Source organism: Fibroporia radiculosa (genome assembly GCF_000313525.1).
Source record: "Fibroporia radiculosa TFFH 294 genomic supercontigs, scaffold15437, whole genome shotgun sequence".
Classification (NCBI taxonomy): domain Eukaryota; kingdom Fungi; phylum Basidiomycota; class Agaricomycetes; order Polyporales; family Fibroporiaceae; genus Fibroporia; species Fibroporia radiculosa.
Genome location: NW_012133488.1, coordinates 32,404 through 59,080, shown reverse-complemented (window position 1 = coordinate 59,080; position 26,677 = coordinate 32,404). Strand labels below are relative to the sequence as shown.

The 26,677-nt window shown below is 53.5% G+C and overlaps 10 protein-coding genes across 10 annotated transcripts; 7 read left to right on the top strand and 3 right to left on the bottom strand.

Annotated features, from left to right (window-relative positions):
* Positions 1 to 1,181: 1,181 nt before the first annotated feature.
* FIBRA_07681 (uncharacterized protein) lies at positions 1,182 to 3,055 on the top strand (the record flags this gene model as incomplete). The annotated part of the gene is made up of 10 exons (XM_012329354.1): positions 1,182 to 1,570; positions 1,632 to 1,652; positions 1,707 to 1,805; positions 1,869 to 1,963; positions 2,011 to 2,123; positions 2,180 to 2,186; positions 2,244 to 2,294; positions 2,345 to 2,840; positions 2,893 to 2,960; positions 3,015 to 3,055. The coding sequence occupies 10 exons, from the start codon at positions 1,182 to 1,184 to the stop codon at positions 3,053 to 3,055; spliced, it is 1,380 nt and encodes a 459-aa protein (XP_012184744.1).
* A 1,859-nt stretch (positions 3,056 to 4,914) lies between these two features.
* FIBRA_07680 (uncharacterized protein) lies at positions 4,915 to 6,976 on the top strand (the record flags this gene model as incomplete). The annotated part of the gene is made up of 3 exons (XM_012329353.1): positions 4,915 to 5,904; positions 5,960 to 6,532; positions 6,593 to 6,976. The coding sequence occupies 3 exons, from the start codon at positions 4,915 to 4,917 to the stop codon at positions 6,974 to 6,976; spliced, it is 1,947 nt and encodes a 648-aa protein (XP_012184743.1).
* A 1,514-nt stretch (positions 6,977 to 8,490) lies between these two features.
* On the top strand, positions 8,491 to 9,630 carry FIBRA_07679 (uncharacterized protein; the record flags this gene model as incomplete). Its single annotated transcript, XM_012329352.1, has 8 exons — positions 8,491 to 8,518; positions 8,584 to 8,634; positions 8,721 to 8,870; positions 8,930 to 9,001; positions 9,055 to 9,234; positions 9,292 to 9,372; positions 9,452 to 9,566; positions 9,618 to 9,630. 8 exons carry the CDS (start codon positions 8,491 to 8,493, stop codon positions 9,628 to 9,630), a joined length of 690 nt encoding a protein of 229 aa, XP_012184742.1.
* Positions 9,631 to 10,130: 500 nt separating this feature from the next.
* On the top strand, positions 10,131 to 13,333 carry FIBRA_07678 (uncharacterized protein; the record flags this gene model as incomplete). Its single annotated transcript, XM_012329351.1, has 3 exons — positions 10,131 to 11,174; positions 11,232 to 11,953; positions 12,004 to 13,333. The coding sequence occupies 3 exons, from the start codon at positions 10,131 to 10,133 to the stop codon at positions 13,331 to 13,333; spliced, it is 3,096 nt and encodes a 1,031-aa protein (XP_012184741.1).
* Positions 13,334 to 16,145: 2,812 nt separating this feature from the next.
* On the top strand, positions 16,146 to 17,365 carry FIBRA_07677 (uncharacterized protein; the record flags this gene model as incomplete). The annotated part of the gene is made up of 8 exons (XM_012329350.1): positions 16,146 to 16,280; positions 16,348 to 16,410; positions 16,474 to 16,531; positions 16,584 to 16,664; positions 16,736 to 16,770; positions 16,847 to 17,164; positions 17,208 to 17,220; positions 17,280 to 17,365. 8 exons carry the CDS (start codon positions 16,146 to 16,148, stop codon positions 17,363 to 17,365), a joined length of 789 nt encoding a protein of 262 aa, XP_012184740.1.
* A 118-nt stretch (positions 17,366 to 17,483) lies between these two features.
* Positions 17,484 to 19,688, bottom strand: FIBRA_07676 (uncharacterized protein; the record flags this gene model as incomplete). The annotated part of the gene is made up of 12 exons (XM_012329349.1): positions 17,484 to 17,600; positions 17,659 to 17,803; positions 17,860 to 17,975; positions 18,030 to 18,218; positions 18,269 to 18,604; positions 18,661 to 18,697; positions 18,758 to 18,902; positions 18,951 to 19,017; positions 19,077 to 19,128; positions 19,178 to 19,298; positions 19,354 to 19,512; positions 19,592 to 19,688. The coding sequence occupies 12 exons, from the start codon at positions 19,686 to 19,688 to the stop codon at positions 17,484 to 17,486; spliced, it is 1,581 nt and encodes a 526-aa protein (XP_012184739.1).
* A 566-nt stretch (positions 19,689 to 20,254) lies between these two features.
* Positions 20,255 to 21,538, bottom strand: FIBRA_07675 (uncharacterized protein; the record flags this gene model as incomplete). The annotated part of the gene is made up of 6 exons (XM_012329348.1): positions 20,255 to 20,390; positions 20,451 to 20,790; positions 20,844 to 20,850; positions 20,910 to 21,057; positions 21,116 to 21,404; positions 21,475 to 21,538. The coding sequence occupies 6 exons, from the start codon at positions 21,536 to 21,538 to the stop codon at positions 20,255 to 20,257; spliced, it is 984 nt and encodes a 327-aa protein (XP_012184738.1).
* Positions 21,539 to 22,045: 507 nt separating this feature from the next.
* On the bottom strand, positions 22,046 to 23,312 carry FIBRA_07674 (uncharacterized protein; the record flags this gene model as incomplete). The annotated part of the gene is made up of 6 exons (XM_012329347.1): positions 22,046 to 22,178; positions 22,244 to 22,580; positions 22,627 to 22,633; positions 22,690 to 22,837; positions 22,899 to 23,187; positions 23,249 to 23,312. The coding sequence occupies 6 exons, from the start codon at positions 23,310 to 23,312 to the stop codon at positions 22,046 to 22,048; spliced, it is 978 nt and encodes a 325-aa protein (XP_012184737.1).
* A 613-nt stretch (positions 23,313 to 23,925) lies between these two features.
* Positions 23,926 to 25,351, top strand: FIBRA_07673 (uncharacterized protein; the record flags this gene model as incomplete). The annotated part of the gene is made up of 4 exons (XM_012329346.1): positions 23,926 to 24,735; positions 24,792 to 24,883; positions 24,931 to 25,110; positions 25,168 to 25,351. 4 exons carry the CDS (start codon positions 23,926 to 23,928, stop codon positions 25,349 to 25,351), a joined length of 1,266 nt encoding a protein of 421 aa, XP_012184736.1.
* Positions 25,352 to 26,203: 852 nt separating this feature from the next.
* Positions 26,204 to 26,670, top strand: FIBRA_07672 (uncharacterized protein; the record flags this gene model as incomplete). Its single annotated transcript, XM_012329345.1, has 2 exons — positions 26,204 to 26,582; positions 26,639 to 26,670. 2 exons carry the CDS (start codon positions 26,204 to 26,206, stop codon positions 26,668 to 26,670), a joined length of 411 nt encoding a protein of 136 aa, XP_012184735.1.
* Between the last annotated feature and the right edge of the window lie 7 nt (positions 26,671 to 26,677).

Below are 26,677 nucleotides of genomic sequence, written 5' to 3'. Positions count from 1 at the left end.
AAACCTAGCCCTGGTCAGGGTGGAGTATTTGCGCCATTAGCATTGGAGTAGGTTGCATGAGAATCTCGTTGAAAGTCAACCTAAGAGTTCTTCACATAGGGTCTCCAACAAGACTATCACGATCCCACCATCACCCGTTTCTGACGTCACTGCAAAGTCCGAAGTGAATGTGGGAGGTGTTGTTGGCGGTGTCGTGGGCGGTGTCGCAGGGGTGGTGCTCATCCTAGCAGTCGCATTCTTCTGCTGGCGGCGCTCGCGACAGCGATTAATAGAGATTGAGAAGGACGATGACTTACGGCCCTACGACCCAGATCCCTTCCCATATAATGTACCGCCCGTCGTGACTACCGCAGCCTCGGACTCAGATGTGCAAAATCCTCATTCAAATACACCAACATTCCAGCCATTCAAGTTGATGTCCTCGAAGCTGCGCGAACATCTCCACTCTCAAGGTCAGAGTGCAACGGGCGCCGGTCCTGTCCCAACACCGGACCATAGTAGCGCTACTGGTTCTGCACCTGCTTCTAGCCAGAACCCTCCTTTGACAGTCGGCTCCGGCGGAGCACACCTATCCCCTACCGAGATAAGTGGGTTGCGAGCAGAGGTAGAGAATTTGCGCCGAGCGATGGAGGAAATCCGAATGGAGGCACCTCCAGTGTACGAGGCCCCGCCGGCTAGTCCTGCCGTGTTGTAAATATTGTTATTGCATCTTGAGAAGGACTTTCGTTTGTGACCTATGTCACACAAATCCTTTAGATACATTCTGTTCTGTATCATAGTACGTATATAGTTAAGATAGCTTAGCATGTGTATTTTCGCGACCGCTGTAGCTGCAACTTGAAGACCATCAGCCTGTAGCGGGGTCGTAATTATGCGCGATTGATGATGCCGCTCTCATTTACCACCAACCGCGGACTCCACGCGGAGTAGCTGACATGAATTGCGAGGCACGTGATGAGGTACGCGTCGCGTCTGGTCCACGACGCGCCACGCTCCGAGTCACAGGCGCCGCTGCTGCTCGGAGCCAATGGCAACAGGGCGGTCCCGTCCCGCCCGTCGTCGTTGACTCAGCGTGCCGTGCAGTCTCTATATCAACGCGAGCCGTCCCTAGCATCGTGGTGTCTCGAATGCTCACCTTGGTAGCAAGGCATTGTTCACGTTTGTCCAAGTCTTCCGCAATAATGCCAGTGACTCGTTCTGCAACGCGTGCGGCCGCTGGATCCTTCCCGGCTGTGAATGCGCCTATTGTTGTCGCCGAGCCCAAAAAACCTCTGAAAAGAAAGGCGGCGAGCGTCCCCGCAGCGAAGAAAGAGACAAGGAAGAAGGCGAAGGCAGACGTTTCCGACGACAATGATGATGCGACTTTGTCCAGAGAAGACTCAGAAAAAGACAAGGGCAATCCATCCGTCAACGCTCAAGGCGATGCGGCCGCGTTAGTACCAGCTGTGCTCACCTTCTCGTTCGAAGACGCGAAAGAACATCTCATCAGCGCGGATTGTCGCTTCGAAGAAATGTTCAAGCGTATGCCATGCAAGCCCTTCGAGCATCTCGAACAATTTGATCCCTTTCGGTGTGTTAATGCACCTTCCGTGGACACTTTATTCAGCCATTCTAAAGTTTTTTACGCTTAGGACGCTGGCCAATTCTATTATGTGAGCTTGTCTGATTTTATATATAACTTGCTCGAACAAACGTCTCGCCGATAGGGGGCAACAGATATCTTGGCTAGCAGCGCGCGCGATCATTCACAAATTCATCAGGTTATTTGATCCTTCTCTGCCTGAAAAACCTGTGGACCACTCTAAGTCAGTGCAGCCATCAATTCGCTCTCGGTAGTACGCCATCTAATCAATCTCTTGTGACCATAGCGTTTCTACGTTCTTCCCCACTGCTCATCAAGTGTCAGAAATGGATCTCAGCATCCTTCGAACTGCCGGCTTGAGTGGCCGTAAGGCCGAGTACAGTCCGTACCCTCCACAATCGTGTAAATTGGAAGCTCAACTTTGGTAGTACACGACCTTGCAAGCAGGTTTTCTGACGGGCGTTTGTCCACGCAGAAACTCCTGGAAGCCAACGACGAAGATCTGTACGACATGCTGATTGAAGTGAAAGGGATAGGCAGGGTGCGTATATTGTAATACTGTTCCGGTGCATTCCGAGCTCAGACATTCTTTCACAGTGGACTGGTCAGTGCATAATGAGTTGTCTGCTAAAATCATAGTCGTCTAATCAGCGCGCCTAAGTTGACATGTTTGCTCTGTTCTCTCTTCGTCGTCCAGACATTCTTCCAGTTGGTGCATCTGGCCGCTTTGCGATGCGCACGAGACGCTGATCCAAACCTAAGGCGATCTTGGCGTGCAACGTGGCGTTGTCCGCTGGTTCCTGTCCCTGCACACACCGACAACGTATCCACTCACCATCTCACCTGAGAAGCTACCTAGTCTTCCCACAGACGATGCGCAGAAATCCAAGTCGAATGGCCGAAAAGCGGCTGATGACGAAGCACTCCCTGTGCTTGGGGAACCCTCTGGGAGTAACGACATTGCTCGTCCGCAAACGCCTGACTTGTCTTCCGTTCCGCCCGCCCCGGAGGGTCTACCATTGACACCACCGAAGAAGGCCGGAGGGAAGGGTAGGGGTAAAGGCAAGGCTAAAACTAAGGTTGCTGACGATAGCGAGAGCGAGGATGCTGTGCTCCCCCCTCCGTTCACACCGTCCATAAATCAAGCCCTGAACATGGGTGCTAACGGGGATGTGCTCTTGCTTCCGCCTCCGCCGCTACCGGAAGGACTAACGCCTGGAATTTTGAAAAGTCGGCTGGATGGGAAGAAGAAAATAAAGTGAGCTAGCCGTAGTTCGTATTTTGAATCACAGCCTGACCTGCTTCCGCAGGGGCGCTTTGCTTACACCCAAAGAAATGGAAGAGCTGACGGATAGCTGGCGGCCGTATCGTAGCCTTGGTGCGTAACACTTCAATGTACTGTTGTCGTCGTTCAATGTCGAGTTTTTTTTAGGTGTGTATTACATGTGGGCGTTAGCAGACCCACCTAAATAGATCTCCGACATCTGTCGGGCTTCCCATATCTGAATTTCCGATTGTTGAGACCGAGTATAAGACAGCGTACTCCGTCCGGCTGCTGCGGCTTCTGTTGAGGGATCTCGCGTGGCTGAACCGCTTGTGTATCCCTTTCTCTTCCTTCAATTCCTATTTCACCCATCCGTTTCGTCGTGCGAGCCCTTTTGTTCTTATTTATTCAACTGGGTATTTGAGCGCGGTGAAAGAGACCATAGTCGTTTCGGGAGAAGCGCCAAAGATGCTCACTAACTCCGTCATCGTAGGCGGATGATTTGGTGACTTGAGCCGATAGCTAAAGCGCTCCGAGATTCAGAGGCAATATGCCTTCGTCGACCGGTAACTTGCACTTCTGCGGTAATATTGGAGGATGCCATCCCCTGTTTTACGACAAACACCTGCACCTGAGACAGGCGTGTCGCCTCGACGAGTTTGCTCGGTGCTCGGTGACGCATTGCTAACTCGTCTGTTATGGAGGATTGGCTGTGCCAATAGTCTTCTGATAACTCCCAGGCCAAAACCAGCTTCTTCAGAGGTCCATGTATAATAATGGCTTCGCGTTTCACCGCTTACGTTCTGTGTGCCCAATTTATCCCGTTTCAATTCTAACGCTCATGCAGTGAAGGGGGTGAAGGGAGGCCAAAGGGCCAAGGAGAACAGGTTCGCGCTTTCATAACGATGAGCTGAACCACATTGTCCTCGATGGACAAGTGGCCTATCATTCATTCGCGTCATCGCCGGGCCTTGGAATGCATACGGGCGCACCATACCGTGAATAAATGAAGTCAAAGAAGTTGTATAAGCTTCCTTTGCCAGATATGCGAATGTTGACCAGAATGTAATTGCTTGACCAGTGACCTCACTACAGATTTGGGTTCTACTAGCATGATAGCGGACTTGGCTGTCCGTTCCTTGAGAGGACACGAATGGCGCCTCGATCTTCCATTGCCAAGATGTCGGATGCCGAATGTTATCTGCGGAACTGTCGTTTCTTGTCCTGGGGTGCGAACCATCGCCGACACGCCAATGTCATGCTGAGCCCTGGTTTACGATGCCAGCAAGCGATGGGCCGTCTTCAGAACTGCTGCCGAATTACTCACTGGGGCGATACGCTGGCTATGGTACAGGGAGATGGTTCTGGAGTGCAAATGCTCCCCGAACGTAGACTACGATGCCAATTCTTGAGTTTCGGACAGTGATTCAGTGCGTGTGAACATCATAATGTATGCCAGAGTTGCGGGAGCATGACAGTGCACTGGACACGCCAACATGGAGACTGATTGGGCAGATGCATTGCCCGAAATGGGGAATCCCGACGTCCACGTGATCCTTACGCGCCTTCAGTGCAAGGCTTTGCCACTGGACTGATTTTGATCGTCGACATCGACAGCCTGCGTAGGCATAGCACCTGTGCCTTCACCACCCATGCCGACCGTCCCCCCCGTTCATTCGCCGCCTGTTGCGCTCCCACAGCCGGGCCACAAGCCACGGCATCCAGGCAAGCGTCGTCCCGACAAGCCTGCCACAGTGCACACCTTGTCTTAGCGTGGACGTCTCGGCTGCATGCCTGTGGCCAGGCTGGCAGGCAGGGCGAGCGAACAAAGGGAAGAGCCTAAGCCGTGTTCACCGTTGATCGTGACACTCGGAGAGCGTCCGTTCGACTTGTGATCGACTCCATGGCACCGTCGCCGGCCGGTGCACTCGCTTCCCAGACGGTGAGTCCCAATAAATACCCCGCCCGCCCCCGTTCTCCTTCAACGCTGCCTCCTCCCTCCCTCGACGTCCGTGCTACCTTTCCCCCGCCGCTTGTGTGCTGCAGCGCGTAGCCACAGCGTCTAACCATGTCCTCCGACGTCCGTCCCCCGTCCCTCTGCACCACCTATCTGCCCCCTTTCCCGCCTGGCTATTCGCCCACAGATACTGGGTATGCATCCTCCGATGACGGCGACTCCCTCCCGACGCCTCTCACGGAACACCACGAGCGACATCTCGCATACCCTCGTTATTCGCGCGACCAGCACCATTTCATGGCGGACAACCTTCGGCCGTTTGAGCCCAAACAACAACAGCACTTTGATGCCGCGTCACCAAACCCTTATATGAGTCTAGATTCCCCTTCCCTTTCATCCCTCCTCGCTGCATCCACGCCGGAGCCACTCGCGAATGCGCATCAGGACCCCTTCCTTCCTTCTTGTTCTTCTCCTCCACAGGCATTGGACCTGGCCAACGCATCCCTAGAGATGACCTTCGCTGCGAATACCTACAGTAACCACCCCCTCGATCCCTACGCTTCTCCTTTCACTCCCATCAAGCAGGCCTTTGATTTGTCTTCTGACTTTCCTACCTCTGCGGGCGATACACCTTCAGACATGGGTGACTTCCTTGCACCGCTGCCTTCGCCCTCCATGGGCGCTCTCCAATCCTCTTCCTCGTGTAACCTTCCCTCTCTTATTATTTCATCTTCGTCCTCGTCATCTCGACCGGCGCTTCAGCACGCCGCTTCCTCTCCGTTGTTGCCCACACTCGGGCGTATATATTCATCACGGTTTCCCGCCGCGCATACACTTAACCCGTTTTTTGTGCGTGTGTATGAGCTCGGCGATGAGCTCGGTGCAGGCGGATATGGCTTCGTTATGACCGCGCGGCACCGGACCGAATACCATGAAGTTGCGGTCAAGTTCATCGTGAAAGAAAAGGTTCCTGCACACGCGTGGTGGGAGGACCCTGCCGTCGGTCGGATGCCGACTGAAGTAATGCTCCTCAGTCTTATCGACCATCCGAACATCGTCAAATGCTTGGACTTGTACGAGGACGAGTTATACTATTATATGGTTAGTATGAACCCTGAGTAACATATAGTGCATTAACTGATATCGATATATACAGGTCCAGGAATTGCACGGTTCACCATGGGTCTCGAAGAAGAGTAAGAAGGCGAAGCAGGTCACTGCTCCTGGGAAGCTCGTCGTACCAACTCCTTTGACGACACCGTCCCTGACGCCTTCGCCGTCATTCGAATCTATGACAGACGTGATGCCTCGCACACCTCCGGCAGTGTCAACTTACCCGCAGTCCCCCTTCACCGACGTCGAGCATGACTTCTCCGGAGCAGGGCAGGACCCCCTCCAATATGATGTCACCAGGTTTTCGCATGCAAATCTCAAGCTGAATCCATCTACGAACGACGCAGGGGAGCGAAATTCCAATGAGGTCCCGCAAGCTTTCCTCCGAGCCCCCCTTCCACTTCCGCTTCCGCCCCAGGTGCGCCCGAACTTCTCGCGACGTCCGTCGCACGACTTGTTTGAGTGCATCGAGCAGAGCAAGCATAAGCGGCTCTCGGAGAGCCAAGCGCGTTACGTCTTCGCGCAGGTTGTGGAGGCGGTATATTACCTCGATTGCCAGGGTATCACTCACTGCGACATCAAGGATGAAAACTTACTAGTAGACAGTGAACTCAGGGTGAGTTGATAGCTTGACCATTTAGAATGTTGGTCAAATCTGATTCGTGTTTCTGCACAGGTGAAGCTCATTGACTTCGGCAGTGCCGTTGTCGCTGACCCCACAGCGCCGAGGCCATTGTATACGCTATTTTTCGGAACGACGGCGTACGCATCATCTGAGATCTTACGAAAGCAGCCATACCGCGCACCGCCAGCGGAGGTGTGGACGCTTGGCGTGTTGTTGTCATATCTACTCACAGGGCACTCACCTTTCCCAACGGAACAAGACGCAATCGACGGTCGGATCGTGCTCCGCGAGCCGGGTGTGGCCCGTCTCAGCCGCGCTGCGGTCGCACTCATGGCCCGCTGCCTTGAGCGCGATCAGATACGCAGAGCCGACATCGCAGAGGTAAGAGGCCATCGGTGGTTGCAGGGCGCGCTGGAGAGGGGCGGGCGAGAGTAAACTCACGCGAAGCGTGTTATCACACATTCCTCTCACTGACCCATGCACCAGAATCGCTGGCACGACTTGCATATCGCGCTCTTTTGAGACTTGCATTTGATACGACTCGTCACTCTTTCATCTCGCGGAAACCGGACTTCGAATGCCAGATACCATCCTCTCGCATCTGCACCCATCAACGATCCCATTTCAGATTTCTCCATTCTTGCATTTGGCGTTTGTGACCAGGTTCACATCTGTCTCGCATCCTGCATTGTATATTACCTCAGCATTTGTATTACTTTGGATTAGAATGTAGACGTACTAGCATCTAGTGGTGTAACCCAGTGATCCCATCATACCAGGCGTGAAATGATGCTGCGAAATACCAATTCCGAGACGACCATGTGCCTCTTAAAAGTCATGTTCCTTCGAGGCTAAAGCAGTATGTATAAATGCATCTACAGCTATCTTAATATGATGTCAAAATGAGCTAATCCTCCTAACTCTTTAACCTCTTTCCGAGAAAGCAGGTGAGTAGGGATTTGGCGGGGTGGAGCACTTAGCTTCCGACCAGTCTTTGGATTTTCTACATCAGTGTTGCCTGGATGGCTAAGGCGAGGATAGATTACTGCTCAAGCGCTATTGGCACCATTGACCGGCGTTCAACAGACCACCATGGAAGTTGCGTTGGATGCTTTGAAGTGAGGATAGTGTTTAGCTCCATTCGACAAAGACCACGCCATTCATAATCACCACTGATAAGTGGCACCCTAGCATCTGCGAAGATCATGATAGTTGGCCAGAGGGTATAACGGGCAGGGTCGAAGGGTACCGGTACATGGATTAGATAAACGTGGTCTAGACATTCGGCAGATTGGCTCCGTCGCATTAAAATCGTGTTCAAACGCGATAGTAACTATGCCCATTTCCGCTTAGAGACCGAACCCAATGATTAATGAGCGCACAACAAAACGAGGCCAAGGCTATGTCAGAGACATTTCCAGACACTTCCAGATAAGAGTATATTGATGAGCCACAGGTTCCTTTCGCGATTGACCGGTAGTGACATCTTGCAGAAGATCACGTACGTTGCGAAAGAAGGGCCATAGCAGTTTCGAAGCCGCACTCGGAGCTGCGCACTGGTGTGATTCTGAAGCAATCCACGGGCTAGAATGACGGATAGCGAGGACTTTGTGAAGATGTCGGCGAGGATGACGTCGAAACCAGCGTGAGGGTAGCTTCGGTCTCCAGGTGCTTGCAAACCCCGAATCACATAGAGGCGCCTCAGGCATGAGGATAGCCAGACTTAGGAGTCAATAAAGCCAGCGGGGGAGAAGTTGGAGCGTATTTCAGTTCGAGAAACGTGAAATGGCAAGAGATGAATTGAAGAGAGGTACAAAGCAAGGCCGCATGGAATCGAGCGGCACACAGCGACGCCGGCGGAACCCGGTAACGGCCGGCGCTGCAGCCAAACGCATCCGCCGCGCTCATCGTTCAGTGCGTCGAGCTCACTTTCCCCTCACTGTTCCACCATGTCGCTCGCTACCTTCAAAGCGTCAGGTACGCCACCCTACCCCTTCGCCCACTCGAAGAGTTGAGCTGAATACGTTTGCCGTATCGCATAGTTGCCAGCGCAGGGCGGCGAGCCGCGTTACGCCCACCGGTTGGCTTGTACGGTATGTCTATCGAGGCTCCTTGTATAATGTGTAGTTTTCTGACAAGACTGCACTCGTGTTTTCCGCGCAATTTTACACCCTTTTAGCTGCAACATCGCGCAAAGTACATACGACAGCGCCCGCCTCTGCGCCCACTGACATTCCTACCTCTACTACATCGGCCGTCGAGCCCATCACGCAGATTGCTAAGCGTGGGTCTACCCAATTGAGCTTGGAGACCCCGCAAAATAAAGCGGGTGCGTGGCATTTATGTGTAGTCTACCAATGCATCTCACCTAGCTCGCACGGTATGCAGAGTATGTCCTGTCGACCTTGGACAAGATTGTGAACTGGGCTCGGCAGGGGTCCATGTGGCCCATGACCTTCGGTGCGTCATTAGCTGCAGAGCACTCTTGACTTTGCTGAGGCAATACTACATAGGTCTTGCCTGCTGTGCCGTAGAGATGATGCATATGGCTGCAGCCCGCTACGATCAGGATCGCCTTGGTGTCGTCTTCCGTGCCAGTCCCCGGCAGTCTGATATTATGATCGTTGCCGGTACGCTCACGAACAAGATGGCGCCAGCGTTGCGGAAAGTCTACGACCAGATGCCCGAGCCCCGTGAGTGCACAACTGAATTATGCCGTTATTGTACTTATTGGTCCGTGTGCCTGACAGGCTGGGTTATTTCCATGGGCTCTTGTGCGAACGGTGGCGGATACTATCACTACTCCTATTCTGTGGTCCGCGGATGCGATCGTACGTATTTTTCCGCGCGGACCGCTCCAGTCCCGCTCCTAAGTATAGTTGGCCCGCGCTGACCTGTCAACACGTGCAGGCATTGTACCAGTCGACATCTACGTGCCGGGCTGTCCGCCGACTGCCGAGGCGCTGTTGTATGGAATGTTGCAGCTGCAGCGTAAGATGAGGAGGAACAGGAAGAGCGTGATCTGGTAAGTGGTCGTTGACGGGCTATTTGTGCCGCAACTGAGGGGTATTCTTAGGTACCGGAAGTAAGAGTCCTGCCGGAGTGTGGGGTATGTTCGTGTCGATCGCAGAGTTGTAGAGGTTGCTTTCGTCGTATTACACACACTTACTTGCACTACTGAATGTGCATTTGAGACAACCGATGTAGACGAGATTCTGACAAATGGTTTGAGTTTGAGTTGGGCATTCCAAATCAAAGAATGAGCCGGCGAGGGTGCGGGGCGGTGAATGCCGTGGCTAGGCGCGTGAAGTGGGCGGCCGAGTCGCTTCAGTCGCTTCCCCTCTGCTTCAGTGCTTCACGACCACCAGTCGTCTGTTCCCTTTCCTTCCCCCTACGTCTCTGCGTTGGCGATCGCCAGCGTCGTCCGGCAGCCAGCTGCTCCCTTAATTTCCTTCTACCACACACAATCCCGATAGTCGTCGGCTTCAGAGTCACTCGCCAAGGCTCTTTGTCGTTCTGTACATTGCACCGCCCACGCTCACTATCTTCCTTTCACATATCATCTTTTGAATCGCCAACAAACTCAAGTATGGCCACCGCATTGCATTTGCCACCACCTGATACTGGTCCCGCTTTCAACGAGGCTGCAACGGGCCTCATCTCTCCACACATCCACATGAGCAATCTCGCCAACCGCCTCTCGGCTTCTGACTTGGATGTCAAGAACGACCGTTATCCCGTGCTTCCTGCTTCTGCACGACCCATTCCTTGTGCCACAAAGCCTGCTCCGTTGTTTCCTGAGGGCCCATCACGAGGGAGTTGGGTCAATTATCCGATCGTGAACGGCTCTCCGAGGTCATGGGTGAGCGAGAAGTTCATGGAACCACCGATTGAGGGCCTCGCTCTTCAGCAAGACGCCTTTCCAGCCACGCATCAGCCGCAGTCCCCGAACGCAGAAGGCATGTTAACGGCCTATGGCATGCCGTCTGGGAGTAGCCCGCGTCTTGCTGAACGCTTCAGTCGGGACGAGCCGTCCCAGCGCCGACCGTCACAGGGTGGCTCAGCAGAGCTTAATCGCGCCACGGCGGATCTTGTGCAGGGCCAGGACTTGGGACAACGTGTGTCCACCTACAGACAATCGCAAGTGCAGGATCAATATCATCCCAGCATGATTCCTTCTTCTCCTCGTCATCCGCCTTCCCTCGTCCCTGGTGCCGCGCCAGGTCCCAGCGTTTCGCCAAATTCACCAATGGTCGGATTCAGTCCCGGTCCATCCTACAGCCCGGCGGGGATGCAGGTTCACATATCTCCGAAGCCACGCGCCTCTGCACAATTCCCGACTTACATCACTCCTGGTCCCGGACAGAAGACTGCCAATGCTGCATATGCTCCAGCGCAGATTCAAAAGGAGGAGATATGCATCGAGTGTGCGATGAGGGATCAGGATATGGCCGACGTAGATGCGACGAGTCCGGGTGTTTGGGAACGAGAGAGCGATGTTCTCTTCGAAGAACTCATCCGTCGCGAGCAAGAAGAAGAGGTTACCGGGATCGTGCATCCCGATAGTATTGCACGACCGCGGTCAAGGGGCCATCCGTTGTCAGAGGATAATCTCGCAAAGTGGCTCAGTGTGGTATGTCATCAAATTATAAATATCTCATGTTTCCCTATGCTAATGATTTGTTCATAGAACCCTAAAGAGCCATCATCACGGCAGCAAACACTTGACTCGTATGTTAGGTCCCAGCGTTCATTGCTTGAAGCGGACGCCTTAGCTCGCGCGAAGGCGATGCGTGAATCTCAACAGCTGGAAGACAAGATGCGCGACACGTACTCTCAGCTTCGACGCTCCGCGTACGAGTTAGGTAGCAATACCCAGCTGGCAGATGATGGCGTGCGTATCAAGGCCCCACGGTCGGCCTCGGTGCCTCTTGCCCCCAATGGGAATGCCAATGGTCGTGAAGTGACATTGCTCCAGAATGGGATGATTGTCGAGCATGTTGACGTTCGCAAGGAGGAGAAAGATGACCGTGACCGCAAGCGGCGGGAAGAGCGCGATCGGAGCAGAGCGAGAAAGTCGTCCCGTGGCTCTGCTATCGACGTAGCTTCAGTATATTCAATGCCCATATCCAGTCAACGATTCCAGACAGACAGTGGCTACTTCTCTGGCGCGAAGGGCAACGACTCACGTTACTCACAATCGTTCTCCCCGCGGCCGAGTAGTGTGCTCACTATGGGTGACAGACCACACATGTTGCCTCGAGCCTACTCGCAGGCATCTTTCTCAGATATGCAGAGTATTGGCTCCACGTCATCGCCAAGGCGATCGCGGTTCTTTGGCTTCAAAAACCTGACTGCAGGCTGGAGAAGCCAGGATAGTTTGGCGCCCTCAGGTAGCATGATAGATATGCAGTACGTGGTCATTGGTAACAGTTGTTTACACGTAGCTGAGTCCCTATCAGTGTCGCTCTTCAGCGAGAGCAACAATATCTACAAGATCATCCTGAAGCCGAGCTGGGCAGTACTACACCCACGCTACATTTGGCCGGTGCGTTTGGTCAAGAAGAGGAGACTTCGCGGACAGAATCCCCAGCAACTCAGGCTCCTAAAAAGAAGAATGGTTTCAAGAAGTTTTGGAAAATCGTGACTGGTGGATCATCGAAGGGTGGATCATCTTCAAAGGGCCGTAATCAATCTCGTTCCCTGGAGAAACCGGAAGATGATGCTCCTCTGGCTCCCCCTCCGCCAATTTCTTACTTGGTAAACCGAGAACGAGGTATCTCCTCGAGACGGCACGTATCCACCCCCTCACTACCGTCATCTGTGTCACCTAACACAATGTCTTTGTACGCTACATCACCGACTGCACCTTCTAGTGTTGTCCCATCTCCCACGTCTTCGCGGCAGCCTATTGCTGACAAAGACAACATTAGTGACAACCGCAAGGACAGCGGGAACCACGATCTCGATGAATACCACATTGATATCAACTCACCCGATATAGAGGGTCGAGGGCGTACGACTCAGAGCTCTTCTAAGACACTGTCTAGTTACAATGGGCCACAGACGCCTGTATCTGCGACTTTAGGTGTGCCTACCACTGTTCGGCGAGACAAATCCCTCCCACCTTTGCCAGCGGAATCATCCGTTGAATTCCCCCAACATGCTATGCCCGACTCGCGACCTCAGACGATGTTCACGTACGATGGAAGGATGTCTCTCTCCCGTGATCTAGTTGCCCCTCAATTGCTTCCCCCCAGTGCCCCTTTCCGTAACGCTGAACCACGAAGGCAGTCGTTCAGCGGTTTGGCATCATCTCCACACCCTGCTGTGCGAAGCCTACCTTTGAAGGGTGTTTACGGTCGCATGACGCCTGGTCCAGGATCTCCGTCGTCCATATCCGAGGCTCGCTACGGTGAATTTGGCGCATCCAAGCTTTCGCTCGGGTGGGACGCTCTACAAGGGACTCAGACTTCCAAGCCTAAGCAGCGGAAGAGCAGGTTTGGTCTTGCCTCTCTGTTTAGCAAAAAATCGTCTGGCGGTGGTGGTGACAACAAGGAGAATGGCGCCGTTGAAGCAGAGTATGCCGCGTCCACGTTCAGGACGTCTGCGTCCGACAGGGAGGACGCCACGACCGGTAACCTGTACGGTGGGTCCGGGTCAGCTCACAGCAGCAATGTTCAGAGGATGTCGATGGCGTCAAGGAAGAACATCGCGGAGTTGGTTGAGCAAGATTCAGAATTTGTCGCATATCGGTACCCCTCGACAGACCAGCGGCTTGATCTGCGATAGCTCCATTTCTTACAGTAACTTTCTTCGTTCATAATACCTACTGATGAACAAAATCCGAGCGTAATGCTCTTCGGTCACCCCTGCTCTTCATTGCACTTTTTTTCCTCCTGGTTCGCTTAATACTATTTCGCGCACATTCATTTAGCCCCGTGGTATGCTGGGTCATGATATTTTGTTTACCTCTCATCGCATTGGTTTTCCACGCACGGACTTCCTTTGAGATTCCTTAGGCCTGGTTTCTCATGGTCCCTACACGGACGGTATCTTAGGCTCGATTACTCTCCCTTCATCCCGGTGCGCTGTGTACGCTAGATTATTACGGCCGGCATTATCCTGACCATAGTGAGCTGGAAATGGATGTCGACTGCATGCCATAGAGCTCGTCTCCCCTTCAGCGTTGTAAGTACAAATCTTCGTGAAACAGTCTCGGGATGAGGCGATTCTTCATGGTTGCCTCCAACATGAGCTGGCGGCATGCGTGGTGATATGCCTTGGTATGTTTCGTTGTTAACTCGTAACGGCACTGCCTAGGGGGGTGATGATCACCTTTCATACACCCAAAGATCTCATCCCAAGCACAGTTGGGAGTGCACATATTTTATTTACGTACTTTGTGCTAGGTCCAATCGCGACGTGAGTGTTCACCACTTCACATTGTAGATAGGAAGACCCAATCTATCATTCGATCGTCAGCTGACAGAAATCACTCTTGTTCCGGTCAGAACAGAGCAGATAGACTGATTCACCGTCTAGCATTCCCGTACATGAGATCCATCCGACGAACCCGAGGGCCTCCGCTGCCAGTGTAGGATAATCCCGGAATGTCGAATGACATTTGAATAATCTTCCAACACTCGCACCAGCCGCAGCAATATAAGCGTTTCTCTCATAATGTGCTATGAAGGTGCGGAATTGGTCAGCCAATAATTGAATAGGGTCCAGACATGATTCAAGCCGACTCTTCGAAACTACTCAGAAGACTCTGTAACCCACACGCATGTCATGCACTGTATAAACGACAGTCGATTAGTTCACTAGACTGCGGGGTCGCGGTACAGCTAGAGCATACTGTTCATTGATCAAGCGATGTTCGCTATAGCACAGCGCCGAACCGAAGAATGCTGAGCTCAAAAGTCTCTGGATCTTACGGATCAGAAGGTGAAACTGTGAGACGGATGACTGAGAAGGGTAAAGGCGAACATTACATGTTATGTGCATATGTTCTCTCATGCTATCATATAGCTTGAAATATTCTTCACTCGTATACACATACATCGGGCGATGTTGTCCGCGCCCACGGAGATTTGAGATCATCAGAGTAAAAGGCAGGACACCCAACAGACCGAATGCGAACTGGGTTCATTTCGACACATCGAGGTTGAGCATGTGCCGACCTGTAAAATTGTAGCACTTGGCAACGATGGCCTCACCGAGCTGGCGGACTCATGCAAAAAGGCAATGACCGTGGACATTTTGCTCATCCATGCCAGCCTGTTTTGTTGCGCGGTAGCAGCCTGGAAGACCGTCAAGCCACCGTCCCCAACATATTGGGGGGTTGGTTATATCGAAGTCTGAATCTACCAGGCACCAAGGATCAGGGATAAGGTGTCGATGATGCCCGGGCGCTCCAAGCCTATTTCCCTCGATGGTAAATATACCGTGAGCGGCAAGAGGTACTGTATGCACACGCCGGGTCAAGATGAAAGATTGTCGGAAGCTTGGCATTCAGGCGGAGGCCCAAAATGACATGCAAAAACATGCTCGTTCCTGGAAAACACACGGTGAGCCGGGTCGCAGACATCCAGAACGCCAAATCAGTGACTATAACGCACTACTTTCTGCACTGCCTGCGATCGTCATTCCATAAGAATGTGGAATACTGACCATTAAGTTTGCGAATGGGGTTTCCGGGATGCTAGATAAGTACTGTGGGACAGCCCCTCCCATCTCTTTATTTTCTGCTTCCTCCAAGGTGCGTACATCAACGATTCCTCGCAAATGCGTCGTCCACGAGGCATCCAGGCGAGGAGGCAAAAGCCATCATTTGCTTCATGATTTCCATAAATCATGCCTAATGTAGGCGGCTGTCACGTCGAAATCCGTAGACACGTCCGAAGATCCCTTTATTACAAGACACTGCTCGAGAAGGTTGATGTTGGCACGCTGTCTTAGTTAATCGCGTATAACAGGGAGGAGGCTGAGTACATTGTCTTCGTTTTTCCAAGCACGGTACCATAGATCCGCCGTGGCACTGCCCATAGTAGATGGGATAGTTTCGCATACTTGTCTATCCACTTTTGAAGGGTGTCAGGTGTGTGCATATGTGGCAATGGGCCAGAGATGGCTATAGTGCTCCGGAGCGAGGACAGGAGCTCGAACGACTTACTTTGTACTTGTCTAATGGGGAGCATTAGTAGGAGTCTGCGCCGGCCATAGAGCTTTAAAGTCTACCTGTTAGGCGCCGCTGTGGACACCTTCGGGTATCATATCAGCAAAAATGATACGCTCTTCTCCCAAGATCTTGGTCGTGACTAGTACAACTCTGCATCGTCTGTGTTATACTTATGGGCAAGCGCTTCATGAGACAATCATATACCTTCCCGTATTCTGATCAAGTTACGCTGTTGAGGTCACTAGTGCCAGCTGTTTTGTTGGTGCATTCCGTCTCATGTAAGCCTATTGCAACTGGTCTCGTACCCAGACGTGTCGAAGACACCGACACGTCTGGGCACGAGACCAATTGCAACTGTGTCCGAGTCCCAAAGTCAAGTCCTGGATAAAATTCGATCCACCAGTCGGTTGGCGCGGTCACATGTCCACCTGTGTGGCTCCGACGATTCAAGATCCAGAAGCGAAGAACCCGACGCGAACTTGGATCCCAGTCCTTTTTCGACGCGTCGTCCCTATTCTCTTAGCTTGCAACAACAATTATATCGTAATCAGAATGGTGCGACAGTATTCCAGCATATTCACAATGCTGTAAGGCTTATTACCAATGCCACGCCCCGCCCTAGGCTCCTCGGGGACTTTCCGCTGAAGACAAACGCGTCAGGCTTCTTGAAATTTTCCATGAGACGGTGAGTCCTGATTCCCAACCCCAAGCATATAGGCAAATGGTTCAGCTGACAGGTATCTTGTAGAAAGATTTCTTTCAGCTGAAAGAGTTGGAGAAAATCGGACCAAAGATGAAGGGGATCGGTGTGTATGCGCGCAGTCTGTGTCATCTACCGTGCTCTGAGTGCCTGGCCAGTTTCACAGTCAGTCAAGGAGGTGCTTCAAGGACTCGTAGATGATGGCATGGTGCAAGCAGACAAGATCGGATCATCTAATTGTGAGCCTCCGTCAACTTCTCAGCTGATGATGGATTTTGACTGATTGGTGCGCATACATTCACATTTTAAGTCTTTTGGAGCTTTCCCTCGCAGCGAGGTGCAATGGTATATCCTCCATATACATAATTGCGTCTTCCTCCGCCTTCATCCCACTTACGCCCCCTTGCACAATGACTGGTAGATGCAGAGCCGCTTGGCCACCGTGAAGGAGAGTCAAGCATCGTATCGAGGTCAGCTCACAGAACTCCGCGCGGCAATCGAAGCAGAGAGGGCTGCACGGCCGGACAGTGTATGCCCGCCGAACATGATTCTTATGGAGGCCGCAGTGATAATGGTTTTCTACCCCTTCCAGGAAGACCGTAGGGCGGCTCTAGCACGTCTGGCGTCGTTCAGGAAGGAGTTCAGCGAGCTCGAGGCCGAGCTAGCGCAATACGGTGCATGCGACCCTATAAGAGTAGAAGAGAAGAAACGTGCGGTGGTGCTTGCCAAAGAGGCAGCAGTACGCTGGACCGGTATGGCTCTCTTGATCTCATTCCATTCAGAGCATTCCCCCAGGTGATTCCACAGGCGGCTGACTCGTGAGGAACATACAGACAACTACGTGCTTTTGCTAGCCCACTTTACAAGACAGAGCTGTGTCGAACCCGCGGAGATCAAGAAATATCTTGGTGTGGACGATGAGTATGAAGATATCTGTTGAGCGTAGCACGTTAATTATGCGGTTTCGTGGCCATCTTGTAGCTATACCTGGCCGTCAATAGATATGGCAAGTACAAAGCTGTACTCGATGTTAAATACACCAAGACAAGGGATCTGAGCTAAGAATATACCGCGTAGCTGAGTCCCGCCCCAACACCGCTATACAGGCTGGTCCCGTTTGTCTCCTCATCAGCCCGCGAGTATTGTAGCCGATAGGTTGACCAGTCGACCTTTAACTGGTCCAAGACATCACGGTCGCTTCATTCGTCGTCGGGCTTAAGCTCGGGCGCGTACTCTGACCAAGAGTGGATCACGCATAGAAATCGTCAGTCCATCAGACCAATATCTGTCCTTCATTTCGACCGGCTTAATGTCGAAGAATGGCAAGATGCTCGCCCAAATGGCTACGAACTGGTAGGTAGCGGATTGCGAGCCGGGGCTATTGGAAGACACTCCGTTATTCAATTCTGTCGAAGCTTGAATGGAAGAACATACCATGCACGCGGCCCAGCGCCGAAGGCGTGGAACTTGGGCTGCGAAGGTTTGACAAATTGGCCGTCCGCATCGAGATGTCGCGCCGGGTTGAACTCCTTCGCGTCCGGACCCCACACCTGCCATGCGCAACAATCACGTCACTGGAGTATATACATTAGCGTGTGGCGCACCGCTTCGTTTTTCATCATCTCAAAATCCGACCACGCTACGTTGTCACCCTTGTCGACTTTGATAGGGCCATAGCCAAGTTCTGGTATTCCCGGAAGCACGTCGTCCTGGAGAGCTACACGACTGTTCTTGGGCACGCCTGGCCATAGACGCAAGGTCTCGTAAAGCACCGCCATGTGGATTGGATAGTTCTTTGCAAGAGAAATTCAGGAACGTGTGCCTCTAATAGAGGAAAACATACAGCGAGGTTGTCGTACGGAATGGCCCGTTCTTGGGTGTCGCGCGAGAGCGCTTCATTGCGCATCGCGTCTACCCAGTCAGGGTGTCGGGACAATTCATGAAGAGACCACGAGAGCGCGTTCTGTGTCGTGTCCTTGCTAGCGAAGAGCAGGGTAATGATACAATCACGGAAGAGAACCGGGTCGACTTCGTCCGTCCCCTGGAGAAGCGTCGAGAGGAAGTCATCGTAGGCAGCCGCAGCTTCGCGCGACATCTTCCGTCGAGATGCAATAATATCGTCTACTAATTTGTCTGCTCGTCCGCGCGCAGCAGCAAACGTCTCCCCGACGCCGTTGAGCTATGAACAGCTTAGTTGCATTTAATGCATCGTATATTGATAGATCAATTACGTACCTGTTCCGTAAATTGCCACCACGGATTGAAGATACGTCTGCACATCAATCAATTCAGCAACAGCGTACCGTGCATCATGATTACCTTGAATACGTACCCAGAGGAGATGCTATTCTGGGTGGAAGCGTCGGCCAACAACATGTGGGGCTCGGAAAGGCAGGACGGGTCCGGTGTCAAGAGTGCAATATCGGAGCTTAGTGCCATTTTGTAAAATATCATCACGAGTAGTCTCCCAAAGAACTCTGTCATGACCGTCAAACTACGACACCTTCACAGTGAAGTAGACTGACCATTGAAGTCTATTACTACATCTTGTTTTGCCGCATTAGAGAGCAGCTCTCTCGCCGGCATGAGGATCTGTGTAGGGATGTTGCAAATTTCAAGTGAAACGCATGGCGTGCATCTCGGGGACGTACCTCATTCATGGCTCTCAACGTAGCATCAAACTGAGCAGAAGCAAAGATGGGCCTGACGATATCATCAACCCGGATAGGATAGCAAGATACTATCCACCCACTTGATCACTTTGCGGCTCGTCTTCCACCGCATACCCTCGGCTCCAAACGGGCTCCACCCGCCGAGAAACGCAGTGAACATGACGAGGGTTCGCTCTCCCTTTCCATACACAACCATGTCATCTATGCCACACATTCCTTCCTCAGCCGAAATCATCAAGTGATAAGGTGTACGCACTCTTACGAACATGTTCCAACCATTCCGGTCGGTCGATGATAATGGTGCGACCGAAGCCGGGTAGGGTGAACGTGACTAAGTCCCCATACTGACTATGCAGCTTGGAGAAGTAACTGAGCATATCCGCAAGGTGGGGGAGGATATCAAGGAGGTTTCCGACTAAAGGAAGGCCTCTGGGGCCAGGGAGGTCATGGCGAGACTTGACTCCGATAGGCGTGGTGGGCCATTTAAGACATACCACTGTCAGAGGTATCAGGAGGAGCCCAAGGAATAGGGACAACGAAGACATCCCAATTCTGCGCGAGCAGGGCGGGGAGAAAGAAAGTGTTGATCATGGAAGAAAGAGGATTAAGGCTTATGCCACATGAAGCGAGCGTTTCACCAGACATATGATAATGTTAAATGCAGTGCCTGCTTGGGGCTTGCCGCCGCCGGCTAGCTGACGGCCCCTGGTCTCGAAGATGCGCCTGCGAGTCTCGTACAGCGCTACGTCTCTAATTGCAGCATATGCGATGAATAATTCTGCAGCCTCCAAGACGGGACAGCTTAGAACCTGATGAAGTTCTACTTGACTTACTTACAAAGGCTATGTGAATGCATACCCATCAAACATTCATCATCCTCGGCATGAGATGCGGGATGGACTCTGATGGAGTGGCCCGGGCGCCGGCGGTGAGTATAGACCGAATCATGCAGGAGACCAATCTTCTTCAGGCCGATATCATCAGGATCGCGGTGGTAACTTGTAAGTGGCGGAGGCTGGAATATACTATGCCAGGTGCACATGTCATTCAAGTTCCAATCACCACTCAATGCACCATTTTTTGTAACCTACAACACTGACATGGTCTGCTTCAGATTTCGAATTTCGGTCAAGCGACTCCAGCAAGCTTAAGACCCCCTAAGCGAACGGCTGACCCCTAACCTCGCGGACATAATCTTCGACCGTTTTCCACTTCCACACCTTTTGTCCAGGGTTGACCAGCTCGTCGCTATTCTCCTTCGAAAAGTCTTGCTTCCCCTCCGCGATGACGATCCTGCGACGGACCAGCATCAGTACTTGCCGCCCTGCATACGTTTCTGTGCGCACGACTCACTTGATATGCTGCAGCGGGCTCTCCGCGGGCTTCTCCAGCTGTGCCTTACGCAGCTGCTCCCGGAATGGTCCAAGCTCGACCGTCTTGAGCACGATCTCCCCAGCGGGCTTCGCGTCAAACTCCGTGCGCACACGCTGGACGATGTCGCGGATCTCGCGGAAGCTCTTGTTGTCCCCCGCGATGCGCACGTCATCCGGCACCTGCGACGCCGTGTCCGGCGACAACGCGAGGAGGGTCAGCTCCGCGACCGCGCGTCCGATGTCCACCTTGGCGGTCACGGCAGTCTTCACGTCGGGGGAGCCGACGGAAGTATATGTCAGGTTCGCAGTGTCGAAGCCGACTGGGCGGAGGTCAGATTTTAGGGTTGAGCAGGGTAGAGAGGTGGAAACGTACGCCAGGGCTGTTGAAGTAGGATTTGTGAGCACGGCGGCGGGGGGAGGTGAGACAGTAAGTGCTTACCCCTAAAGCAGTCTCCAAGAAGAGGCCCGTGGCGACCGCAATGATCTTGACTTTGCCCTTGGACAGCGCGCGGGAGGCATCGACGTGCTCGCGCTTTTCGGTCCACGTAACATCGTCCCAGCCCGGGAAGTCATTGAGACGGTAGTCTCTGCAACAATCGCCTTCAATCCTACTGCTCTTTTAATTTCTACGCACTTTTCACTCACGAGCCAAATTCCGAAGGGAAGTACACCTTGACGCTGCTCTTCAGTGCCGCTTCAAAGAGGGCGTTATGGTATTCGTTCGGAGCGCGAGAGCTGACGTTCACAACGACATCCACGCCCTGGAAAGCTTGTGTAAAGGACGATACGAGGTTGGCCGTATCCACTGCGCGGAGCTCCGCGCCCTGCCCGGCAAGCTCACGCGCAGCCGGTGTGGTGATGTCCCGCCCAACAATGATGATGCGCGAGAAGTATGTGCGGTAGGAGGTGAGGAACACGTTGGACACCTCCTTGCCTAAGCATCGAGATCAGCTCTTTGTTCTCGCGGGACGCTCGTGAGAGCGAAGGAGGCTGCAAGCACACACCGAGATTTCCCGTCCCGCCAACGAGGGCGACGACGTGCTGTGCACTACTGATTCTGTACGACATTCGTAGTCACTTGAAAGTTCGCAGTTGGGTGGTGTGCAGAAGAGAGATGAGAGGCGATAGGGTTGCTGAGAGCGTTTCACGTCTGGTGCTTAAGTATTTGGGAGCTGACCAATGCACCCTTTGAATCAAGCTTCGAATGGCGTAGTCTGTGGCGAGCGGTACTTCGTGTGTACAGAATCAGATGCGCCATCTCGCGCGAGATAGAGTCGACATAGACCTTCAATATGTGGTAATCAACTAGAAGAGATAGCTGGACGCGCCCAGAATGCCTTCGCACCTTACTCTGCATGAAGGATCGGACGAAACATGATTGTGGTCGACTGAAAGCAGCGATCGACCGGCACGGACACACTCTTGGCCGTCAAGTGCACGGAACAATCACGCCGAATGACATCAGCCGACACAGGTAATAATTTGTCAACTCCATTTCCAAATATTCCCTGACCAATGTAAAACTGACATCATCTCACAAAGACGCTGCCGTGGGGCACCCAGTTGAGTTCGCACTTAGCAGTGTGGCTTTCCGCCAACCTCGCGAACATAATCCTCGACGGTTTTCCACTTCCACGCCTTTTGTCCCGGGTTCACTAGCTCATTGTTGTTCTCAGTGAAGTCGTGCCTTCCCTCCGCGATGAGGATCCTGTATGGAGAACACACGTCAGCATCGTCGCAACGCTAGTGAGCGAAAACGTGCTGGTGTCTCACCTGATATGATGCAGCGGGCCATAATGCGGCTCCTGCAACTCGCCCGTGCGCACCTTCTCCCGGAATGGCGCAAGCTCGACCTCCTCCAGCGCGATTTCCGCAGGCTGCACGCCGAGCGCGCCCCGCACGCGTTGCACGATGTCGCGGATGTCGCGGTAGCTTACGTTGTCGCCCGCGATGCGCGCCTCGTCCGGCACCTGCGCCGCCGTGCCCGGGGAGAGCGCGAGCAGGGATAGCTCCGCGAGCGCGCGCGCGATGTCGACCTTTCCGGTGATTGCGGTCTTCTTGTCAGGGGAGCCGATGCAGGTGTAAACGCGATTAGCAGTGTCGAAACCGACTGTGAGAGGGATTAGAGCAAGACTTGAGACAAGGGCAAAACGTACACCAGGGCTATCATGAAGTTTAAGATTTGAAAGTTTCAAAATGCAATTGAGATGGGAACTCACGCCGATGGTACCTTCCATGAAGAGTCCAGTATAAAGAGCGATGATCTTGAGCTTGCCTTGAGCGAGCGAGCGAGCTTCCACAGCGTGCTTGTGCTTCGCCTCCCAGACTTCGGCGTCCCAGCCCTCGAAGTTGTGGAGACGATGGTCGCTGGCACACAAAACGCGTCAATAATGATAAATGCCGCGCATATAGACACAGCTACACTCACGAGCCATACTCTGAAGGAAAGTAGACCTTGACGCCGTTGTTCAGAGCGCCACGGAAGAGCGCATTGATGTATTCCAGGGGTGCATGGGCGGAAACATTGATAACAACGTCAGCACCCTCAAATGCCTTGGTGAAGGACTCAGTCGCGTTGGCCGGGTCGACCGAGCGCAGCTCCACACCCTGCTCGACGAGCTGGCGCGCTTCGGGGGTAGAAATGTCCCGACCGACGGCGATGACGCGAGGGAAGAAGAGGCGATAGTTGGTGAGAAACTGGTTCGCGACCTCCTTTCCTGCACGCAAGTGTGAGCACGTTCAAGTTGTCCGGATTAATAGGCACAATGGAAGGTTCACCGAGATTACCGGTTGCGCCGACGATGGCGACGGTGTACTGCGCACTGGAGATTTTAGCGGACATGTTGCGATTGACCAAGTTAGAGAAGCTAGGGGTCGATGCTGGTGTCCATGCCGATCTTGCTACCTACTTATGGTTGATTTCTTGGCTGACCAAGGCCAACCTGGTTGAATAATCAGGTGCTTGTTAATCTACAGACGCGACAAGGCTTATAATGGATAAATCAAGCGCAATGTGTGTCAGCTCGCGCGAGTGTATTGCAGACATACATACTTACTGAACTTGATCAAGTAGAAAGCGAAAATTGAATCTGCAGCATCTGATGGCAAAGGGCGCAGCCACATGGCCAAATTCAACGAACCCAGTGGTTCGCGGCTGCAGAATAGAAAAATGAGCATTGTATGAATATGTGAGAGATTCTTGGAATTACCTGGCCCTTGAGTTGTAATCCAAGATGAACCACAAGGATGTTGTTGAATGTGAAACGGAGGTTCGCGAGTGCGAGAGAAAGCGGAGGCGGGCGACGAGGCGCGGGAAGCTGCCATTTTGGGAAGTCAACGGAATGACATCAGCGAGCGCTCAGCCTGCCATTGCTCTCCACCGGCGTTGCAACTACAGTCTCCATGTCTGCATGGACCTCGCGCCCTCCCCGTCTCCCCCCCGCTAGCCCGCCCTCATGTCTACCGCGCACACCGTCCTCGAGACGTTCCTTGGCGCGCTCCAGGGCACTGTCTCCGTCCTCCTCACCTTCCTCGCCGGCTACATCGTCGCCCGTCGCGGCACAGTCGACCAAGCAACCATAAAGCACATTTCCAATCTCTGTACCTCTCTATTTCTCCCATCCCTCCTTGTCGTCCAGATGGGCCCCGAGCTCACTGCGTCCAGCCTCGCTCGCTACTGGATCATTCCCCTCTGGGGTCTCGCCACAACCGTCCTCGCGCACCTCGTCGGCTGGGCAGGCCAGCGCCTCTTTGGCCTCAAGCACTGGACCATCGTCGCCTGCGGCCGCCCCAATTCCAACGCCCTCCCCCTCCTCCTCCTCCAGAGCCTCGAGGCCACCGGAGTACTTGAGCTTCTCTCCGCCGACGGAGAGAACGTTGCGGAAACCCTGCGCCGCGCGCAGTCCCTCCTGCTCCTCAACGCCGTTGTCCAGCAGGTTCTCACCTTCCAGTTCGCGCCGGCCGTGCTCCTGCTGGACGACGGGCACAGCAAGCCTCTCCCGGACGCGCTGCGCCCGGGGCCTGGTCGCCTCCTCCCGATCGTGCAAGACGAAGAGCGCGTCGGACTACTGGGCGATCAAGAAGACGACGAAAGAGATGAGGACGCAGTAGGCGGCAATGGAATAGGCGATGCGCTGATTCCCATCGCGGAAATACCTGACATGCACTGGCCTAAGCCCATCGCTCCGCTCGCGAAGCCCGTCAAGCTCGTCTGGTCATACATGAGCGCACCGCTTATTGGCGCCATTATAGCCTTTATCCTCGGAGTGAGTAATGTCGCGTCAAATGGATAGTAGACTGATTCACATACGACATTCTGTAGATGATCCCCCCGCTGCACCGCGAATTCCTAGTTAAAGGTGGTATCTTCTACGCGTCGATCACGCAGAGCGCCAAGAACCTCGGTGGCATCTTGTAGGTCTTCGCATCTCTCTAGAGCTCACATACTGAGCATCCTACAGTATCGCGCTCCAAACTTTCTCCGTAGGCGCGGAGCTTGGGCTCGTACCGTCCTCGAATCCTGGGTACTTTCAAACAATCTGGGTCCTGCTCGTGCGCTTCATCGTCATGCCCGCCCTTGGCCTGCTCTTCGTGTGGGCAACTGCGGGCAGGGGCTTGTACGTGCACGATCCGCTCGTCTGGTACGTATCCATTTTCAGCTCCAGCGTTCCCGTGCTCAATGTCACGCATATACCCAGGTTCCTCCTCGTCCTCATCCCTGCGGGCCCCTCTGCCATGTTACTCATGAATGTCGCAGCCATGGTGAATATCGACCAGGGTCCGATTGCAGGGTATCTGACTGTCGCGTACCTTCTTTCACCTCTAATGGCCATTGTATGCTCTCTCGGGCTGACCATCGTGCAGACAGCGGAGCAGCGGTAATACAACGCATCGCCCCATTCTTTCCGAGATGAAACGGGCCCAATTGACATGCGCGCTCTTTGGTACAGTTTTCTAGTTGATGCCCGTCACATATCTATACGTCTACACAGATTTGAATATACGCACCAGGGGGTATTTATGTCCTATCCTATCCGATCTGTACTATCACTGCACATCACTAATTGTATCTTCTAGATATAATACCAGCCTTGTTTGTATGACGTCTGTGTTGGATATCGCACAGGTTGGACTTGAATTGAGCGCATAACGCTCGAGTCTTGCACGGACAATTAAAAGGAGTCCGTCATTGTGTCCGTGAAAAGTCACGATCTCCTTCAGCCCCGGAGCGCCAGGATTTCTAAGCCCCGAGGTGACAACTGATGAGAATTGCGGCCGTTCTGCACGGATCGCGTTCATATCGGAAGAATGTTAGCAAACCTCCTTTCCTGACTGTTGTGAACTTCCAAGAGTGAGTTTGTGCCGACTGTTGGAATGCAATAGATATCAACGCACTATGGATCCTGAGTTGGCATACAACATCGACGGTGAAATAGTGTTGGCTATGTGGTTAGCTACTAACCGTCGCCGTCAATCCACTGCATGTCAGGACTACACAGCTCTGCTTTTTGAGTAAGGTGCCAGACACTAGAGCGGACATAGGCGATCCGCTGACTAGCGATCGCGAAGCAGGAGTGAATTCCCGCGGATAGAGCGTCATGCCCACTCACACGTTACGGCATAGGCGGCGACGGTCCAAGCTATAGATGCTGAGTCGAGCGTACTTAAGCTGGCCGCACTCCAGCCCCGCGGCAACATCGGCCCTCGCGCTGCCAACCAGCAACCTGAGCAGCCATGAATATCCTCGCACTCAACGACGACGTCCTCTCCCTCATCACGTCTCTCCTCCCTTGCCCCGACGCGCTCCGATTTTCGCTAACCTCACGGGCCATCCGCCCCCTCGCTACGCGGCACGCGCTCACTACTATCGCCCCCGCCTCCCCGCACCAGGCACAACGCGCATACGCGTACCTCCTCGCGGACGTCCCGCACCGCCTGCGCTGGCTCCGCCGCCTCGACGTGCGCATGGCCGCGTTTGGCGTCAACGCAGAATACGCCGTCGCAAGCGGGGACTACGCCGCCCTGCCCCTGCTTGCGGACGTGCTCACGCGCGCGCCGCAGATCCGACACCTCTCGGTCGCGTGTGCGGAGCACGTCGTCATGGCGGAGCCGCGTGTCGGGGAGGCACTCGCGGCGCTCGAGAGCCTGGCGACGCTCACAGTGCAACAGGCGGCACATCAAATGCTGAAGGTGGTGGGTAGGCTGCGC